This window comes from Cnephaeus nilssonii (assembly GCF_951640355.1).
Source record: "Cnephaeus nilssonii genome assembly, chromosome: 15".
Taxonomy (NCBI): domain Eukaryota; kingdom Metazoa; phylum Chordata; class Mammalia; order Chiroptera; family Vespertilionidae; genus Cnephaeus; species Cnephaeus nilssonii.
Window position 1 is genome coordinate 26,202,208 of NC_137086.1, and position 22,061 is coordinate 26,224,268.

At 36.3% G+C, this 22,061-nt stretch overlaps 1 protein-coding gene across 2 annotated transcripts in view; it reads left to right on the top strand.

Annotated features, from left to right (window-relative positions):
* Positions 1 to 22,061, top strand: part of GTF2A1L (general transcription factor IIA subunit 1 like) — a 42,324-nt gene that overhangs the window by 7,652 nt on the left and 12,611 nt on the right. For both annotated transcript variants that reach the window (XM_079791721.1, XM_079791720.1), the window contains exons 4-8: positions 2,585 to 2,640; positions 4,852 to 4,936; positions 6,164 to 6,753; positions 14,873 to 15,133; positions 16,999 to 17,088. In XM_079791721.1, the coding sequence (XP_079647847.1) occupies positions 2,585 to 2,640; positions 4,852 to 4,936; positions 6,164 to 6,753; positions 14,873 to 15,133; positions 16,999 to 17,088 (1,082 nt within the window). The remainder of the gene's footprint in view (positions 1 to 2,584; positions 2,641 to 4,851; positions 4,937 to 6,163; positions 6,754 to 14,872; positions 15,134 to 16,998; positions 17,089 to 22,061) is intronic.

Genomic DNA, 22,061 nt, shown 5'->3' on the forward strand with positions numbered 1-22,061 from the left:
GAATCGAACCTGGGACCCTTGAGTCCACAGGCCGACGCTCTATCCACTGAGCCAAACCGGTCAGGGTGAAAATGTGAATTTTATTATTACCAAACAAATATTATCAGTTTGCTTTCCTTGAAGTAGTGGGCGTACTTAGTTCATTTTCAAAAAAATGTCTGCCAAATACCTAAATCTGAATAACCATAGGTCCTGTCAGTTTTTTCATTTTTTAATCCTCACCCAAGGATATATTTTTATTGATTTTTAGAGAGAAATGGGATTCTGTTAGTAACCTCAGAATAGCAGGTGTAAACTAGGACTGTTCTGGGCAAATTGGGACATATAGTCACCTAATCTATTTCTAGGGCAATTTATATCAGTTTCTGCTATTTGGTCTTCATATTACATGATCTTTTTCATGAAGCTATTAGTCATTGTGGGAGGAAGTAAAAGAAGAACAGGAACAGAGAGAGGTTTGTGGTGGCTGTCATTTTTAAGTATTAAAACTCTTAAAGTTCAAGTATAAACTCTTATGTCCAGTAGTTCTTGAACTTAGATCTGGTGAAAATTTTAGCAATGCTGTTGGTTCTTGAGATAATTTTAGTTAGAATATTCAGTTTGGTTAACATATGGAGGGAGACATTTATATGTTAATGAGTAGTCACAAAGAGGAAATTGACTAGTCTTTGCATCTCTTGATCACGTGACTTGGTTATTAAGATTTGGAATGATTCAAAGCAGGACTAGGAATTGTAAAATTATTAATTGTCTTAATGTAGCAAAGACTTTTTGGTGTACAAAGAAAAATACACTTATAAATGTGAATATTGTTATGCCATATTATCTTTTTACAAAATTTCTTAAATTATATTTGTGGATTGAATTCTTTCTAAAAGCACATTCTTTTGTGAAATTTAATATTTTAAAATATATACATGAAGACCAAAATTCTGACACTTTGTTTAACTAAAAACATGTATTCAGTTAAAACTGAATTGGTTATCAAAACCATCTTGAATATTTTGAAAAGTGTGTTGCAGGAACATAAATTTATACATAACATATATATACATATATATAATTTATGAACATACATAAATGGTGCATGTAACTTGTGAATTTAGTATCATACTTAAGTAGGAGCTGCACGAAACTTTACTATAAAATTCTGTTTGTTTTTACTTTTATTCTGATGGCTATAAAGAAACTCTTAAAACTCTTACAGCTCTGTTTGATTTATATAACTATAGAGAATTACCCTTTAGGATTTATTGCAAGGTCTTTAAAAGAGGAGCATTGTTGCTATTTTTCCTTAAGAAATTCATTTAATTGCTTCAGACAATGTGTTAACAGATTTTTGTTTCCTCTCAGGCTATGGCTTAAGCTGTACCAGCTTAAGCTTTGCTCACTTCAACTAATTAAGACTAATACCATTGTTTTCCTGCCACCACAATTCTTCCTAATTTAGCCTTTTTAAAAGAATGCCTGTTAATAAGCGAAGTCATAGATGAACAGAGGATAAAAATAATTTTGTGCTTCATTAACCATCAATCTATGTAGCCTCACTTCTGTTGTCTTAATGTGGGAAGAATGGTTTAAAAGATATTTGCTCTTCTGAGCTTTTTGTTGTATATTTTAGTGTCAGAAATAGATCTTGGGACAATTTTCCTTAATGTAGTATGTGAGAAAGGCCATATACATTTAATACCTTTGTGCTACATGAACATTCTGATTTTTGTTAAAGAAAAGGCAAAATGATAGTCTTAACAGTCATATTCATGTAGGTAAAATGAACCTTGAGGTAAGGTTTAAGGTTACATTGATCAACTGAGATCCTTCTACTGGAATTACTAGATTTTTAGACTGATTTTTAAAATGATTACATTTACAGCCATTTGGCCAACCTTTTAGATATATTATAAAAAAGGGATAGTTAGCATAGAAAATTGGTAGAAAATAAAGATATGAGATTGCAGCTTTAATACAGGTTGAGTTGGTATTTCCCCAAGAATTTATTCTTATATATTTTTTAAGCAGTCATACCTGTTTTATGCAAAGATTTCAGGAGACATGGTATTCATTTATTTCTACACCTATGTAGCTGTGCTTGTCTTACTTGGCTAAAGTACTGTAAATATTTTTTTATAAAATGAATGAATTGAAAGCTCTTTTGAACCTATAGAATTTAGGGTAATTGGTGTTGGGTTATATATTTTTGCTAAATAGTATAATCTTTGGAGATAATACACTTTAACAAATATTACCTTTTCTCCCCTGTGAAATGTTGTAATGGAGATTTAGTGCTACATTGACTTACTAAAGATAATCTGGGTATTTATTGTGGCTTTCTATAATACAGTATACTTTATTAAAATGAAAATTTTCTTTTGGTATTTAAAGTAGGTTAGTTGTAAAATCCTTAAAGTTGTTGGGAAAAATATAGTTAAATACTTTTACCTCTTTAGGGGTCAGGAAGTTTAGAATTCACCATGGTCAAACACGTTAGTAATGGAAACCAGTTTTAAAAAATAAGCTATACTTAGGAATTTTATTCATTTGGTAAATTCTAATGAATTGTATAATTATTTCGTTTTCTATGCAGCTTCATTAGTTATTCCTGCTGGTAGAACTCTTCCCGGTCTTACCACAGCAGAACTGGTATGTAGCTTATTTAAGATATATTTTAAAAGATATGCTCCACATTTAGTGAATGGTAGCAGAAGACTGGGCATAGATGTAATTCCTAATTCTCCACGTGACTAGGAAAGGATGTGGTAAAGGATGGGGAGACAGGAAAAATTTCTATAACAAAGATGTTGTGAAAACTCAGGAGTTCCAGAATTGACATTTTCTTATCAACTTTTTCTATCTTCCAGAGAAGTTATTAGCATCTACCAAGACTACACCTTCAAGATTATAATATTTCTGAAGTTACATTGTATGGAGTTTTAATACACTGTACAACAGTGGTTCTCAACCTTTCTAATGCCACGATCCTTTAATACAGTTCCTCATGTTGTGGTGACCCCTAACCATAAAATTATTTTCGTCGCTACTTCATAACTGTAGTAGGCGACCCTACTAGCGGTTCTCAACCTGTGGGTTCCTGCTATAGAGCCTAAGACCATCGGAAAACACAGATATTTACATTACGATTCATTAACAGTAGCAAAATTACAGTTATGAAGTAGTGACGAAAATAATTTTATGGTTAGGGGTCACCACAACATGAGGAACTGTATTAAAGGATCGTGGCATTAGAAAGGTTGAGAACCACTGCTGTATAATGTTATATACTTGGTGGATTGTAAATAGATAATTTTGATATGGTACTTTTTCTGATTTTTTTCTCCTCAGAGTTGAGCCACATCATAGTTAGTCTCTTGATTTAAGTGGAGATTTTGGTCATTTTTTTGCTTTTGTACAGTAGAAGATAAAATATAGATTCCCTACACATATGATTTGAAGAAGAAAATAAAATTAAACATGTATAGAAAATTGAGTAGTTTTCAGTGGGGAAAAATAGCATGCTTTGTCTTTTACCTTTTTTCCATGGTACTGATGGGTATGTAATCTAGTAACTATTTTCATTTTCTTTCAGCCCCTCAGCTGCTTTTCTAGGGTAAATGGTTTAGTGGGCTATTTATTTACATTTCCTCATAAAAAACAAACTAACTATACTGCTTCCAGGATATTTAAGAAGAATGGTGTTGCTTTTGATAGGAGACTAATAAAGAAATGTCTCTGCCTTTGAAATTAATGGACATAATTTTTCTCCTGTTTAAAGAAAAATTATTCTTAAAAATAAAAGCAAATTTATAAAGTAAAAAGTGAAATAACCATGCAGTGTTATACCCCAAAGATAACTGTTTTAATTGATTGATATATACCCATCTAGACTTCTTTCATGAAAGTTATATTAGTTTTCAGGGTAAAAGTAGGATCATTCTCTGTATCATTTCTGTAATTTCTTTTTTTAAATTTAGTAATATAGAGGTATTTTTTTTCAATGCCAGTTAAATATTGATTAGTCTTAGTGGGTACATCGCAGTTTAATTAACTAGTCTTGTTGATGGACATTTAAATTATGTTTAGTTTTGTTTTAACATAACATCCCATTGTTATACCTGTAGATATATCTTTGTGTATTTGTGTGATAATCAGGTAATCAGGATAAATTCCTGGAGATAGAATTTCTAGGTCAAAGATCATGCACAGTATATATTGGAAAATTGCAATTTTGGTATATATTGCAAAATTGTTCTCCAAAAGAATTATATCATATACACTCATACAAGCAGTGATCTGAGAGAATTTATTTATTTATCTTTTGTTTGTTTGTTTATTATTGCATCCTTTCTAACATTGAGTGTTACTAATAGGTCTTTTAAATTATTGCAGGTCTGATAGGCAAAAATGTTTGTCTTTTGATTTAGTATTAAAAAATGTTAAACCATAAGTTTATTTCAAAACAAAAATCATACACTATCGTATCATCTACTTTAAAATACCATTAGTGATCAACTTATAGACTAGAGGACTATAAACAACTATGGTTCTTATATTTGACATTGAAGGTCAGTGGCCCAGATAAGGCTATGTAGTGGGCAAGTTTTATATCAGTGCTCATACTGTTAAAACTTAATGGATTTATTGCTAATAGCCATAGAACAGAATTCTTTTTCTTTATAATGAGATTATTTGAATTAAATATAAAAAGCTGTTTTTTAAAAAAAGAGCTGAGATGTAATGTTAAGTGTAGTCAAACTGTTGTCCTGAATCAGATTTTTTGACCATCTATGAGATCAGGAAAAAAAGATACAAGTAAAGCTCTTTTGTAACTTTCTAATATAAATTTCTCATACCTAGAGCACCGCAAACTCCAGTGCAAACTTTGCTTTTCCTGGTTATCCTATTCATGTACCAGCAGGTGTGACGCTACAGACTGCATCTGGTAAGAGTATAGTCTAAAATGTTTTATTTTTAGCATTTGTTTTGCTTTCTGGATGGTAATATTGATGATTAAGCTTCATACCAGAAATTATAAGAAATTTTAATAAAACTTGCTTTAAGTGTAATGATTAATGATGGTTATTATTGTTATGGAGGCAATCTACTATGAAAGACATTGTACTAGGCCTGTCCTGTATTTCATTCTCAATTCTCTTTCCCAACATTGTATAAGATACTTTATATATGTTTTCCCTAATTCAAGTCAGTTATCTAAATTTTGATGAATACAAAATAATATATCTGGCCCCAGCTGGATGGCTCAGTTGGTTGGAGTATCATCCTGTACACCAAAAAGGTTGCAGGTTCAATTCCCTGTCAGGGCATATATATATATAGGTTGTGGATAGGTTGTGGGTTTGATCCCAGATCAGGCCTGGAGGCAACTGACTGATGTTCCTCCCCCTCCCCCCTCCCTTCCTCCCCCCTCTCCCTCCCTTCTTCTCTCTCTAAAATAAATAAACATATTCTCAGGTGAGGATTAAAATAAAAAAACACACATATCTGTGTCTCTGTTAGGTCTAATCAAGAAAAACTAAAGATTATATTGAGCAACCTTTGTCTCCTTCTTATTGGAGATTGTATGGCATAATAGAATATCCAAAATGTTCAAATAATTCTTAACTTGAAAGAGAATTATATCTATTCTTTGGGTTGTAAAGTTTAAGTAAAATACCTAACACAATGCTCAAAAAATAAATTTCGTCTTTTTAGTTTTATTTTAAAGGAAAGAGGAGAAATTTGATAACTTTTGAAATTAATAAACTCTTTTTTGGATAGCCTTCTCTTATAATTGTTATATGGCATCTATATCTTAAATATATGAAACATATTCTCCATGATTATGTTTGTTAAAATCCCAAATTTGGGTTGGTAACACTGTAATTTATCAAACAATGGAGAGGTTTATGGAGTAAATATTGGTGTTCTATAAATATTTCAAAATGTGCCATATAAGCAATAGTGGGAAAGGCTAGAGTTAAGCAAGACATATTTAATTTTTAAAAATGAGCAATACATATTTATTCTAGAAAATACAAAAAAAGAAAAGCTCCTAGAGATAACCACTGTTAACATATTGATATATTTCTTCCCAGCCTGTTGTACATGTTGTATTTTGAAGGAAATTAGGATTCTATTGTTCTTATAGTTTTGATATCTCCTTTTTAAGGTTACCTTTATAAAGTCAATGTACCAATTACGGTGACACAGACTTCTGGAAGAGCAAGCATTCTTCAGCATCCAATTCAGCAAGTATTTCAGCAGCTTGGGCAGCCTTCAATAATACAGACCAGTGTTCCACAATTGAATCCATGTTCTCTTCAAGCATCTATTGAAAAATCACAGAAAATGGAAACTGTGCTCCAGCAACCCACAATTCTTCATTATGGGACAGTGGATAGGAAGCATTTAGAAAATGCCACCGGTGATATACTTGTACTTCCTGGAAATGAGCATAAAATCATGTCTGAAGCTTTGTTGAGTCAGCCAGCAAGCTCTCAGTATGTTAGTCTTCCTGGTGTTGGAGTTCCTCCACTGGTCTCTCAAAGAGATGCCAATGTGGAGCCTTTGCACAGTGTTTCAGCTAGTGGGACTCAAAATCTGCATGGTGGGCCCATCGCTACAGGCCCTCAGGGGGCTCAGCACCAGCACTCATCTGATGGTCAGCTTCATTTTCTTAAAAATAGGATGTTGGGATGTGATTCTGTGAAGCAGCCAAGAAATATAGAGGAGCCCAGCAGCCTACCTGTCTCAGAGAAGGTATTAGGGGATAAGCAATGGCCAGTAATTAGACATTTTGAGTTTTTTAAGATATAAGGTTCCTCAGAAGTATGTATGTTTTGTTTTTTTCTTTAGAAAATTGTTTTTAAAAAAATTTTTACTGTAACTATTAGTTTTTAAAGTATTCATGCTCATGCTCAGAATTTCTAAACTTTTAATTTCAATTAATAAATTAGAATATTTCTTTAAAGAAAATGCATTGTTTTAAGATAATCAATTTTACCTCTCTCTTAACATGGTGAGAATTGTTTTTGTCTGCAGATAAAATGTAAAGGACCAAGAAATCCATCCTAGTAATTAAATATTTTGGGGAAATTCATTGACATACTTAATATAAAAAAGAGGTCCAAAGTATTTTTTTCTTGCTCTACCTAATTTTCTTAAACTCCTGTATGAAAATTTTCTCCACATGAGGAATTATCTTTTAGTAGATACTTTGTTCCTCTCTGCTTGCTAAAATACTAGTTAACATAATTTCTTTTTGAATTCAAACCACTGAAAAATAGTTTCTAATTTATTTTCCATATTGAAAATAGGTTTTGATTATTTTAAAGGAATTCATAGTGATGACAGAATGATTCATGGGGAATTTTGGATGGTAAAATAAAAGATCTCATCTTTTTACAAATGTGAAATATGTCATAGATAACTCCACTTTCCAATTTTTAGTGACATACGACAAATAGTTAAAGGTTTGTGTTTCTAGCTATTGGTTTGGTGGTCCTCTGGAACTGCTGTACAAGTCTGTACAAGTTAAGTGCCACCTTAACATTTTCATAGGTAGAAGGAGAAGGCTATAGCATATAGTAAAGGATAACCAACAAAGAAAAAGACTATAAGAAACTATTTGACCTGTTTTAGAATGTTTCAGATGTTTGATAAAGCCTGTTCAAATTTATTTAGCAAGTCTGTTTCTAGTTTAGTTTTGGCACAAAGTATTAAGATTAAAGTGTTTTTCAAGTATTTTTTATTATATTTTCCAAATACTATACAAAAGTTAAGAAATGTAGGCTAAACTCATAATTATGAAGCAGTGTTTGTTTTCATCACTTACAATTTTTAGAGGCATTTTTCTCCTGGACTCTGTATGAACTTTGTAGTTTTCTGGTGTGATGATTCAAGGACGTAGTCTACTGTTACTTATTAAATATCACCTTGTACTTGGTTCTGATATGGGGAAATAGATTAGTTAAGGGAGCTTAATCAAGGATTGTTTAGGGGATAGTGGTTGAGAACTTAAGCTTTGGAGTCAAAGTAGGTTTAAATTCCAGATTCACCACTTTTATCTTTTTGAACTGGGTATAAAACCACCCTCACACTTTTAGAATTATCAGAGATGATGTATGTAGAGTTTTTAATAGCTTCTGGTGCCATAATAAGCTTTATAGTAGTGCTATTATGCTTTACTAGAGGCCCGGTGCACAAAGTTTGTGCACTCGAGGGGGGTGTCCTTCAGCTGACCTGCACCCTCTCGCAGTCTGGGAGCCCTCAAGGGATGTCCGACTGCCGGCTTAGGCCCGCTCCCGAGAGCGGGCCTAAGCCGGCAGTCGGACATCTTTAGTGCTGCCACAGATGTGGGAGAGGCTCCCACCACTGCTCCTGCACTCGCCAGTCATGAGCCTGGCTTCTGGCTGAGCAGTGCTCCCCCTGTGGGAGTGCACTGACCAATAGGGGGCAGATGCTCAACACATTGAGTGTCTACCTCCTGGTGGTCAGTGCATGACATAGTGACTGGTCCTTCCAGCATTTGGTTGATTTACATATTAGCCTTTTATTATATAGGACTAGAGGCCCGATGCACGAAATTTGTGCATGGGGGGTGTGTTCCTTACCCTCTCCAATCTGGGATCCCTCTCACAATCCAGGACTGCTGGCTCCCAACTGCTTGGCTGCCTGCCTTCCTGATTTCCCCTAACCACTTCTGCCTCCCAGCCTGATCACCCCCTAACCACTCCCCTGCCAGCCTGATTGATGCCTAACTGCTCCCCTGCTAGCCTGTTTGCCCCTAACTGCCCTCCCCTGCAGGCCTGGCCACCCCTATATGCCCTCCCCTGCAGGCCTGGGTCCCCCCCAATTGCCCTTCCCTGCCGGCCTGGTCGCCCCCAACTTCCCTCCTCTGCTGGCCTGGTCACCCCTAACTACCCTCCCCTGCAGGCTTGTTTGCCCACAACTGCCCTCCCTTGTAGGCCTGTTCCCTCCCAACTGCCCTCCCCTGCTGGCCATCTTGTGTCCACATGGGGGCAGCCATTTTTGACCACATGGGGCAGCCATATTGTGTGTTGGAGTGACGGTCAATTTACATATTATTCTTTTATTAGATAGGATGATAAGATAGGATAGAGGCCTGGTGCATGGGTGGGACTGGCTGGTTTGCCCTGAAGGGTGTCCCAGATCAGGGTGGGGGTTCCCTTGGGGTATGGGGTGGCCTGGGTGAGGGGCCTGTGGTGGTTTGCAGGCTGGCCACACCCCCCGGTGATCCAAGCAGAGGCCCTGGTATCTGGGATTTATTTATCTTCTATAATTGAAACTTTGTAGCCTTGAACGGAGCCAAGCCTCCTGCTCGCTCTGTGGCCACAGCCATTTTTGTTGGGATTTATTTATCTTCTATAATTGAAACTTTGTAGCCTTTAGCGGAGGCCAAGGCAGGCCAGGGCTGCGGAAACTTGGCTTCCTCCATCGCCGGGGACAACTCAAGCCTCCTGCTCTCTCCAGCTCGATGGCTGCCTCCATTTTTTGGGGATTTATTTATCTTCTATAATTGAAACTTTGTATCCTTAAGTGGAGGCCAAGGCAAGCCAGGGCAGGCGGAAAGCTTGGCTTCCTCCATTGCTGGGGAAACCCAAGACTCCTGCTCTCTCCGTGGCTGCAGCCATCTTGGTTGGGTTAATTTGCACACTCGCTCCTGATTGGCTGGTGGGCGTGGCTTGTGGGTGTAGCGGATGTACGGTCAATTTGCATATTACTCTTTTATTAGATAGGATGGGCATGTGGTATATTGGGTAACTTTTCATATAACTTGTTGGTTAGTATTAAAATAGATCTGTATTTAAAATACAGCCAAACATTCAAAATATTTACTTTATTAATTTTTTAAATTTACTGTAGGCTATCTTTAAAATAGTTTTTAATCTGGTGAAGTTTATGCTAATATAATTTTCAAAAAATTTATAAATAGCTTTTTCTTGATAAGTAGCTTTTCAGAAATTCTTATTGGAAGATAAAATTAGCTATAATTGTTTACTTTCTTGTGTAGACTGCCAGAGATCTTAAGTTTCTATGTAAATTTAACAATCGTACTGTTTCATACATATATTCCCAACAATTTTTGATGAGCTCCTATTTTAAAATCTATGCTATTACTATGCTAAGTTTTTCCTCAGCGTAGGACTTTTGTTTTCTAATCTCATAATGCCATGGAAAACTTTGGAGCTATAATGCCATGAAACTCAGGTCTTTATTAGAACTCCAAAAAGTAGGATTAGGAGAGAAATGGTAGTGTATCTTCTTTAATTCCTTTTTTATCTCTTGCCTTCCCTTCGCAAACCATTCTCATTGCCCCAAGTTCAAATACTGTCATTTCTGCTACCTTATATTGTAATTACTTGCCTTTCTGACTATGCTTATAGTTCCTTCATGAGCTCCTCCTTTTTATCTGCCCTTCATGTCTCCTAAGGATCTAGCCTCAGTTTATTCCTTTTCTTCATGTTTTCCCTAGGCAATATCATGTATTATCATAGTTTTAACTACCACCTATTTGTTGATGACTATACTTTCAACCCTATTACTCCTCTGAGCTTCATTCTTGTATCTGCCTTGTAGATAGCTTTACCGGAAGGTCACAATAATTCATTGTTCTTCATCAGAAATATTGCATGGTACCACTGCCCACCTGGAGTCACAAGCTAAGGACTAAAATGACCTTTTGGCTCTTTTTTCTTCTTTTATTATGTACTTTAAAAAACTATTTTGTGAATGTGGGAAAATCTATATAACATAAAATTTATCATTTTAACCATTTCAAGTGCATAGTTCCATTCTTTTTTAAGAGTATAGCATTAAGGACATTCACATTGTTGTACACCCATCACCACTACCCATCTCCAGAACTTTTCATCATTTCAACTGAAATTCTGTACCCACTAAACAAGTAACTCCTAATTACCCCATCCACTCAGTCTCTGGTAACTTCTGTCCTGCTTTCTATCTATGAATTTGACTATTCTATGTAACTCCTAAGTGAAAGCAGACTGGCTTATTTTACTTAACATAATATTAAAAATTTTTTTTATTGATTTCAGAGAGGAAGAGAGAGAGAGAGAGAGAGAGAGAGAGAGAGAGAGAGAGAGAGAGAGAGAGAGAAAAGAGAGAGAGAGAGATAGAAACATCAACAATGAGAGAGAATCATTGATGGGCTGCCTTCTGCATGCCCCCTCTGGGGATCAAGCCGCAACCAAGGCATGTGCCCGACCAGGAATCAAACTGTTACCTCCTGGTTCAGAGGTTGATGCTCAATTACTGATGCTCAATGCTGGCTGGGCTACTTATCATAATATTTTAAGGTTATTCCATGTTGCAACCTATGTCAGAATTTCATTCATTTTTAAGGTGTAATCATGTAATTTTGATAACTTTAAAAACTTAATATTTCTGGAATCTGTTCCCTTTTCATACCTACTACTATTGCCTTAATTGATTCTTATTTGGGTTAACATAGTAGTTTCATAATTTATTAGCCTATAGTCTTTGCTGTTTCTCACTCTACTCTTCCCAGTCCATCCATCCTAGAGGTTAAAGGATTAGGCTTCAGAGATCAGAATTACTTTGAATCCATCTTCTGTCCCTTAATAGCTATGTGACTTGGACAAGTTACTGTTTCCTCATATGTAAAATAAAGATAATAGTATCTACCATAGAGTTGTAGTGGTGGAAGGATTACATGAGATATAATCAATGCGAAGTGCTCAGCAGCACGCTGCTTAGCACATGGTAAGTGCTCAATGACTATTAGCTATTAATTTCTATTCCTTATGGCTACCAGAGATTTATCCAAAGTGCAGCCTCTTATCAAATCACTGACTGCTCATCACCTACAGAATAAAGTTTAAGCTCCTTAATGTGGCATGAATGGACCTCCATGTTCTTTCTCAGCTAGAATTTGTTATTTACTCTTCCTTTATTTCATGCCTACTACTTTAATAGGAATCCAAGCTAACTATAAGCGAATCTCTGTGTTGACCTTGTTGTTTCCTGCTCCTCTTTTTGCTTTTGTTATCCTCTGCTTGGTGCTTGTATTTTCTTCCCACCATCCTCTCCTCTGGTTAATTCCTACTGACCCATTTATTACTTTCTTCAGAAATCTTACTTTAATATCTACTCCTCTCCCTTCATTATCTGGGAATGCCTTAATTTCTCAATTATTTTTGCAGGACAGTTTTGCCAGATATAGAATTCCCAGTTGACAGTCTTTTCTTTCAGCACTTTAAATATATCTATCATCCATTGCCTTCTGGCATTGAAAGTTTCATCTGATGAATCTGAGTGTTATTTTATTGAGAATCTCTTGTATGTGATGAGTTGCTTTTCTCTTGCTGCTTAAAATAGTACTGTTTTATTATTATTTTTCTTCTTATTTTATTTATTTATTTATATACCTTTAAAGTAGTTTATCTTTATTGTTGAAATATTACAGATGACCCCCTTTTTTCCCCATTGTCTCTCTCCACCCTCCCCAGGCCTTCACTGCCTTATTGTCTGTGTCCATGGGTTATGCATATGTGCATATGAGTCTATAGTTAATCTCTTCCTGTCCCTCCTCCCATCTTTAAACTTTTAATTTCCAATTGTTATTGCTACTATACAGACATAAAATTAAGTTTTGTAAATTGACTTATATCAGTCTGAATGTTTATGTCCCTCTCCATTCACATGTTGAAATCCTAACTCCCAAAGGTATTAGTAAGTAAAAGGTGAGACCTTTGGGAGGTTATGAGCATGGAGTCCTCATGAATGGGATTAGTTGCTTTTTAAAGAGACCATACAGCCCTGGCGGTTTGGCTCAGTGGATAGAGTGTCGGCTTGCAGACTGAAGGGTCCCAGGTTTGATTCCGGTCAGGAGCACATGCCCAGGTTGTGGGCCATATCCCCAGTAGGGGGCATGCAGGAGGCAGCCAATCAATGATCCTCTCTCATCATTCATATTTCTATCTCTCTCTCCTCCCTTCCTCTCTGAAATTATATATATACTAGAGGCCTGGTGCATGACATTCGTGCACAGGAGGTGGTGGTGTGTCCCTAAGCCCAGCCTGCACCCTCTCCAACCTGGGACCCCTCAAGGGATGTCCGACTGGGATCGGGCCTATATGGGCAGTCGGAGATCCCTCTCACAATCTAGGACTGCTGGCTCCCAACTGCTCGCCTGCCTTCCTGATTGCCCCTAACTGCTTCTGTCTGCCAGCCTGATCACCCCCTAACCACTCCCCTGCCAGCCTGATTGATGCCTAACTGCTCCCCTGCCAGCCTGTTTGCCCCTAACTGCCCTCCCCTGCAGGCCTGGGTCCCCCCCAACTGCCCTTCCCTGCAGGCCCAGTTGCTCCCAACTTCCCTCCTCTGCCGGCCTGGTCACCCCTAACTGCCCTCCCCTGCAGGCTTGATTGCCCCCAACTGCCATCCCTTGCAGGCCTGGTCCCTCCCAACTGTCCTCCCCTGCTGGCCATCTTGTGGTGGCCATCTTGTGTCCACATGGGGGCAGCCATCTTGTGTGTTGGAGTGATAGTCAATTTGCATATTATTCTTTTATTAGATAGGATAAAGAGACCACACAGAGCTCCTTAGCCTCTCTGCCATGTGAGGACATCATGAGAAGGCACTGCCTTATGAACTGGAAAGTGGACTGTCATCAGATACCAAATCTTCTAGTACCTTAGTCTTGGACTTTCCAGCCTCCATAAGAAGTAAATTTTTATTGTTTATAAGCTACCTAGTCTATGATATGTTGTTATAGCAGCCAAATAACAGATAACTTCCTATCTTTCAATGTCTTCAGGATCTATGGCATCACCCCTTTTTAAATTCCTAATATTGTTTATCTGGCCTCTCTCTTTTTTTCTTTGTCATTCTGGCTAGAAGCTTACCGATTTTATTAATCCTTTCAAAGAATGAACATTTAGTCTAATTGACTTTTTTTTCTGCTTTCTATTTCATTTATTTCTTTTTTTTATCTCATTAGTTCCTTGTTTGCTGTGAGCTTAATTTGGTCTTTTCTTTCTACTTTCTTAAGGTGGATTTTAGGCCATTGCTTTGAAACTTGCTTCTTTTCTAATATGTAATTAAATGCTATAAATTTCCCTCTATGCACTGCTTTAGCTACTTCTCACAAGTTTTGAAATGTTATGTTTTGTTTGCATTTAATTTAAATTGTTCTAATTTCTCTTGTGACTTACTCTTTGATTCATGGATATTGAGAAATGTGTTATTTAATTTTTAAATCTTTGGGGTCCTTTTGTTACTGGTATCTGGTTTAATAATTCCTTTGTGCTCAGAGAACATATTTTGTGAGTGTTAAATTTGTCAAGATTTGATGTATGGCCCAGAATATGGTCCATCTTGGTGAATATTCTGTAAACTGCATCTTGGGGTGCAGTTTTCTATAAAGGTCATTTGGTTAACTTAGTTAATTGTGTTGTTCAGGTTTTCTACATCCTTATTGAATTTCAGTCTACTTTTTCTGTTGATTACTGAGAGAGGAGTATTGAATTTGCTAACTATAATTTTGGATTATAGGGGAAGGAAGGCCCATTCTTGCACGAATCTTTGTGCATCGGGTCTCTAGTATAAATATAAGTAAGGTATATAAACACGGGCACATGTTATCTTAAAGCAGAGAACTCATTTGCTCTCTATATGTGACTGTAAGTAGGTTTATAATTTTAAAATTATTCCTATGTTTTATTCAAAATTAGGGAATATTATCTTACAGTAAAGAAACATTTTAAGTGACCACTTGTGAGATGTTTTAAGTAATTTTATATTTTGTATAATTCAGTGTTTTAGACAAATTGTTTGACTTTAAAAACTTTGTTGCATTTCTTTCTCTTTTTAGGATTATAATTCTCAGATGGGTTTAAGCATTCAGGTAACTGATGAAGATATTTATGAAATAATTCAAATAGATGGAACTGGTGATACATCTTCCAATGATGACATAGGAAGTACAAGAGATGTAGGTGAGCATGAAGTTCTGGAGATTATTGATGCAGGAGACCTGAAGGCACTTGAAGGAGAAGCTGATAATACATCAAATGGAGATTCAACTGATAACAGCAGTGATAACGAAGACCCTCAAATAGACATTGTGGAAGAGGTGAGGATTACTTTTGAACTGAAACTTTCTTTATTCAATATGTAACATTTGTACTTGCATATACTTTAGGACCAAGAGGAATAACAATTAAGATTAACTCTGTCTTTAGTGTTAAAATGAGACTTATTTGTATGCTAGTATTTAAACTTTTAATCTGAAACTTATAATTTACACCAGTAGTAAGTATTTAGAAATCAGCTATTATAGTTGTTGATCTTAACATATTGCTGATCGTGTTTCCATGTCCGAATGCTGCTGACAGTTAACTTGTATCTTTTTCTCAGCTCGTCAGCCAGTATTTCAAGAGACATGACAAGCAATACATCTAATTCTTTCCATCCATTTTTTATTATGCCAAAAATTAAAAAAAGACATGTCACAGCAGAGAGGAATGTTTGAGCAAATTATGTACAGCCACTTTGTCTGATTGTCCGAGTGACTTTGGTAGTCAGTTGAAAGATAGTACTTTATCAGAAGATAGTAATGAGTCTGACATTAGACCATCACGAAGGCAAAAGAGAAATGTGATAGTATCTGATAGTGAAAGTGATTCCAAAGAAGAATGGGCAAAAAAAGATATTTTACCAGCCTTGGAGGGTTATAAAAATATTTCAAGCATAACTGTTCAGCTTGAGGACCCACAGAGTATAAGTGAAGTAACCAATTTATGTCTTGATAAGGATTTTTTTGATCTCATTACTTTTCAAATCAATTTATACCAGTACTAAGTAGAAAAATACCACAAAACCTCTGCTAAAACTTCAACATGGACTGAATTACTTATATGGATATAAAGAAATTTCTTCATTTAATTACATTGATGAGACTAACAAGCTAGAATGGAAGGATTACCAGTCAACCAATCCTTTACTTGAATCACCCATATTTCCAAAAACTATGACTAGAAAGAGATTCAAGCAGATACTTACATTCTTAATGATAATTCACAAGCAACATATAACACAGACTGTCCTTACAAAGTCAGACCTCTTTTGGATCACTACCTTAAAATTTAAATCTTTATATATACCAAAACAGCAGTTATCACTTGATGAAGTAATGATTCCATGGAGAGGACACCATCAGATTCAAGACATACAATCCAGTAATAAAATACAGAATTTTAGTAAGAATGCTTTGTGAAAGTGAGAGTGGCTGTGTTTGCAATTTCGAGATATATACAGGAGAAGGCAAAAAGTTACAACAGACTATATTATCCGTCTTACAGCCTTTTCTTGGCATCATATTTACCAACATAATTACTACAACAGCATGTCTACAGCTGAACTACTATTGAAGAACAAAACACTGGTCTGTGGAACAATAAGGGGAACTGTGGGTTGCCAAAACTACTAAAAGAAAAGTAGCCAGCTGCATGGGCAAGTTCTAGCTCAAAATAGCCTGTCAACAAGGTGCTAACTAGAGATTGTGGGAAATTTAGGGGATGGAAGTGTAGGTAAAGAAGGCAGCCAGAACAGAGGCATATGGTATCTACTCTAATCCTAATAAATGTACCAAAATTTTTATGGAACATGGTAATTAAGCATGTAAGTAGTAATAACTGTCATTTATGGTGTTCTTACATATGTTCCAGGTATCATATTAAATCTTATCTGCCTTACATTATTTAACATTTCCACTGCCTTATGAATCTTATTATTAACCTCATTTTTTCAGATGAGAAAACTGAGCTATGAGGAGTTTTAATAATTTGCTGAAGATCAGTAGTCAATCTCAGGCTATTTGACTTTTATGTACACTACTGTTCTGACTCTCCAAGATAATATGTACATATGCCTACCTTTAAAAAATTCAAAGCATCATTAAATTCCTTAATGTGACCATCTTTCATCTTTCCTCTTCAGGACCCCTTAAATTCTGGAGATGATGTTAGTGAGCAGGATGTGCCAGACCTGTTTGACACGGATAATGTAATTGTCTGTCAGTATGACAAGGTATGTATTCATTTTTTAGACTTTGGGTTTATTAATTGCATTAATAGTAGAAAGGTATGTAAATGATGGGGAATATGATGGTGAATTATAGTTCACAGTTAAATTAATCTTGAAATAGCTCATTAATTGTATACTTTTTTTTGGGGGGGGGGGGTCAGAGTGATACAGAAAAGTGGTAGTCCTTGTCTAAAGAAGGCAAGAATCTTATTGAAAAAAGATGTTTCTCTATGGAATAATAGAATGGCATAAAATAGGATGGTAGATAAATCAAAAGCTAAAATATGTGACAGGTAAATCATATGCTAAGATGAGTGGCACGTAAAACATTTGCCAAGTTATGTACATACATATTGCTAAGATATTGTACATACAATAAGCCCTAAAAGTGGCTAGGAGATACAAGAAATCATTTGTAGTTGGAGTTCTCTACAAATCCTTCATGAGTGATTTGAGGCTTTGAAATAGGTCTTGAATGATTTATAGGATACTAGAGGCCCGGTGCATGAATTCGTGCACAGTGGGGTTCCTTGGCCTGGCCAGGCTTGGGCTGAAACAGGCTCTCAGACATCCCTCGAGGGATCCCAGATTGCAAGAGGGTGCAGGCCAGGCTGAGGGACCCCACCTGTGCATGATCAGGGCCAGGGAGGGATGTGGGAGGTTGGCCAGCCGGGGAGGGACCGCAGGAGGGCTCCAGAGCATGTCCGGCCTGTCTTGCTCAGTCCTGATCGGCCAGACCCAGTAGCAAGCTAACCTACCAGTTGGAGCATCTGCCCCCTGGTGGTCAGTGCACGTCATAGCGACCAGTCGACCAGTCGACTGTCCCCTGGTGGTCAGCACATGTCATAGCGAGTGGTTGAGCAGCCTTAGCATATCATTAGCATATTACGCTTTGATTGGTTGAATGGACGACTGGACACTTAGCATATTAGGCTTTTATTATATAGGATAGGTAAGTGTGGTAGGCATTTAGAGTAGAATAGCCTGATAAAAAGGCAGAGACATGAATGCATGTAGAATGTACAAGGGACAGTGAAGGATAGCTCTGCCTTGACTAAAGTGTTCTCCTTTTGGATGTGTTAGGAAATGAGGCTGAGTGGAAACAAAGTTGTGAGCAGATTGGAAAATCCAAAATCCTGGTAGGAGAAATCCAGATTTGATTTGATGGGCATTGGTCTTCTGAGAATGTTATTGAAAAAATTGTAATTGGGTTTAAAAACTGGCAGTGTTTGATGATTTGAAAGAGGAAAATAGTAAGAACAGAGATAGTGCATACATGAAGTAATCAGAACCAGACTAAGGGTGGCAGTAGAACATGGAAGAGTCAATGATTATGATGAAAGAATCAATGGGCATTGGTGATTAGCTGCATATTAGAGAATGATCGACAGGGAGAGTTGAAGGCGTCTCTCAAATTTTAAGCCTAGAAATTAAGTTAGTAGTAATTTAACTTTAGTAACTAAATATAATGCTCTTTTTTCTTTTTTAAAAAAACACTATAATTGTAATTATGTAGTAGAATGATCAGTTTTTGTCCTTAACTTATGCATATTTACATTTATTTTTTAGAAGCTTTGAGATATAATTCACAAACTACACAGTTTACCTAAAGTGTACAGGTATTTAGTACATTCATGGATATGTGCAATCCTTAAAACAATCAATTTAGAACATTTCATCACTTTGAAAAGAAACCTCATGCCCATTAGTTCTCATTTCTACAGGCTATTAAAAATGTATGCACACAATGTCTATAGATTTTATTATATTTTGAAAATGAATTGTATTCAAGATGTGTATATATTTTTTGTGGGACACTGTATATATCTCCTTATTTCTTCTCAGCCCCACTACCATGCCTGAGGAACCATTAGTCTACTTTCTGTCTCTTAAGATTTCTCTATTTTGGAGTTTCATATGAAAGGAATCATGTAATATGTGGTCTATTGTGACTGGCTTTTTTATTTCACACAGTGTTCAAAGTTTCATTCATGGTGTAGAATGTAACAGTTCTTCATTCCATTTTATTCCTTAATACTAGTCTACTGTATGGCTATACCACACTTTGCATTTTCAGCTGATGCAAGAAGAATGCTGCTATAAACATTTGTGTACAAGTTTTTGTGTGAATATATAATTCCTGGGTCATGTGATAATAGTTTGAGGAACTACCATATTGTTTTCCAAAGTGGCTGTACCAGTTTTTATTTCCACCACAGTGTATGATGGGTTAGATTGCTCCATATTCATACTAACACTTGTTATTTGACATTTTGATCCTATCCATCTTAGTGGGGATGAAGTGGTAACTCATTGAGATTTTTATTTGTATTTCCATGATGACTAATGCATGTTTACATCTTTGACTTTTTTTGTTAACAATTTCAATATACTTGGGTGAAATAGAGGATGGTATTTAGAATGTTGTAAAAATAAATCATTTTTTTCTAAAAATAAGTTTGTTTTCACCCCTATAACATTTCATACAGATGGAAAATGGCAGTTTAGATGCTGGTAAACATAAGCATTGCTGGGGTTCTTGTCCCAGCATTACAAAGGGGTGCAGCAATCTGGAGAAAGGAGCTGATGCGTAGATTCAGTAAGGAGTCCAAAGATGAAAGATAGTTTTGAAAGGCATTGGTAGTCAGAGGAACTTCAGCTAAAGGAGCTAAAAGACTACCCCTTGTCTAAGGACCCCATGCTATTTATTAACACAATTTGTTCAAAGGCAAGGTGGAGACATACACTTCAAAGGGTAGGGTTTACAGAAACATTGTCAGGTTGGGGAATAGCAATAGGAGGCAATAATATGGAGATTTAAGATGCCTTGAGCTGTCTGGCAGCAAAAAATCCTATTCAGGTTTGGGGGAAGTGCTTTTTAGCCATCCCAGATGATTCAGCCCTGCTGACATGCTGGAATTGGCTTCCAGCAAAGCATAAGAAGGAATAGGTAACAGAAAAGGGACCAAACTTAGTTTACCTTTTTATAAATAGTATACTGCCTTCTATGAAGCAAATATTATAAGGCACCAAATTGTATGTGCATTCTATAGAGGCACAAAGAATTTCTAGACCATTATGGGTAGAGTAACCTTTGTTATATTTCATTGTGGGAAATAGCTTGTAATTAATTACATAGTGCTTTGTATTTTTCAAAGTATTTTCTCAGACATTTCCTTTTGTTTCTTATAATAACCTTGTGGGTAGATAGAAGGAGTGATATTAGATTTATAGCGTTAACAAATATAGTTGTCTGAGGCTACTCTCTAATTAGTTAATATTTTAAGTACTAAAAATTTTAATGGAAACCAGGGCATTGGGGAACCATTGAAAAGTTTTTTTAAAGAAGAGTGCTGAACTCAAAAGATAACTTGCAAAGAGAATGTATCTCTAAGGTCGGAGTAGAGTGGGAAAGACCATGTGGCAGTGAATTTTTGTAAGAGTAATTTCCCAGTTCTGGCCATTAGTTGTCTTGTTTCAAGTAGTATTGAATGACTCCAGTGAATTGACTTTTCAGTGTTTTTTTTTTAAAAAGAGTTTTACTAGTCAATGTGTTTTGAAGGCCAGTAGCATCAGTTCCCCTTGGGAGAATTACCCATGCAGGATTTTGAGTCTTACCTCAGACTACTGGATCAGAATGCGCATTTAAACAAGACTTCGCCAGGTCATTTGCATGCTCATTAAACTTTGAAAAGCACTTTTAAAAAGTATATTTTTGGTTTTGATTAGCATATGGAATTGGAATTCACCTTTAAACTTTATAAGTTAACAATTGGGGGAATACTTCGCAAATATTAAGATGTGCAATGAGAAAAGGTCAAATGAAGATTACTGGTCAAGATGCTGTGTGAGAATTCCTTGAAGAGTATAGCCATGTTATTTCAGAAGCCTAGGGAAAGTCTAAGATTAATATAAAGGGTAAAATAATAAGGATATCATAGGGAAGATTAATGGTGAAATGAAACTTTTTACTGTATGAGCATGTTCTGTGCTATAAATAGTATACTATCTACACTAATAAAAGAGTAAGATTCAAATTGATTGTACCTTCGCAATGCCCACCAGCCAGTCAGGAGTTAGTATGCAAATTAACCCAACAAAGATGGCATGTTAATTTGCATATGCAGGCGCTGAGCGGCCAGGGGTGTTCTGCACCGCCCCAGCTGCTCTGGGCCTTTGGGCAGCATGGGAAGGCAGAAAGGCGGCTCAGGGCTGGAGTGAAAAGGCGGCTCCAGCCAGAGTGAAGGCAGTGCCGGCAGCCAGGGGAAGGAAGGCCCATTCTTGCATGAATCTTCGTGCATTGGGCCTTTAGTCTATAGATAAATGTGAAACTATTTGAATATGTTGCATCTTAATTTAACAGTATCAAACTTTTGCTTATAGATGGCTTTGTCCCTTAGAAGCTAGTACAATGAGTAATTGCTAATTGTGTAGCATAGTATCTCCCTTTTTCATTCTCTGTCATATATATATATATATATTTTAGAAGCCCAATGCACGAAATTCATGCAAGAGTAGGCCTTCCTCCCTCCGGCTGCCGGCACCAGCTTCCCTCTGGTACCCAGGACCTGGACTTCCCTCTGGCCACTGGCAGGCACCCGGGACCCAGGCAGCATCCCCAGCTTCATCTGGAAGGTAGTCCAGATGACGTCCAGTTTAATCAGCATATTATGCTTTCATATATATATATATATATATATATATATATATATATATATATTTATATATATATATATATTTAAATCCAGTACACACATCATTAAAAACAACAAAACACTATAAAACATTTACCATGAAAAGTCTGGTTCCCACTCTTTTATCATTTGTGCTTCCTACCATTTGCTCCCTGTCCCTGCCTTGAGTACAAATAAGTAACCAGTTAATAAAGTTTCTGAATATATTTACAGAGTCTCTTTATTCAAGTACAAGCCTAAAAGGTAGCACAACAATCTTGTATTCTGCACCTTGTTTTTTAA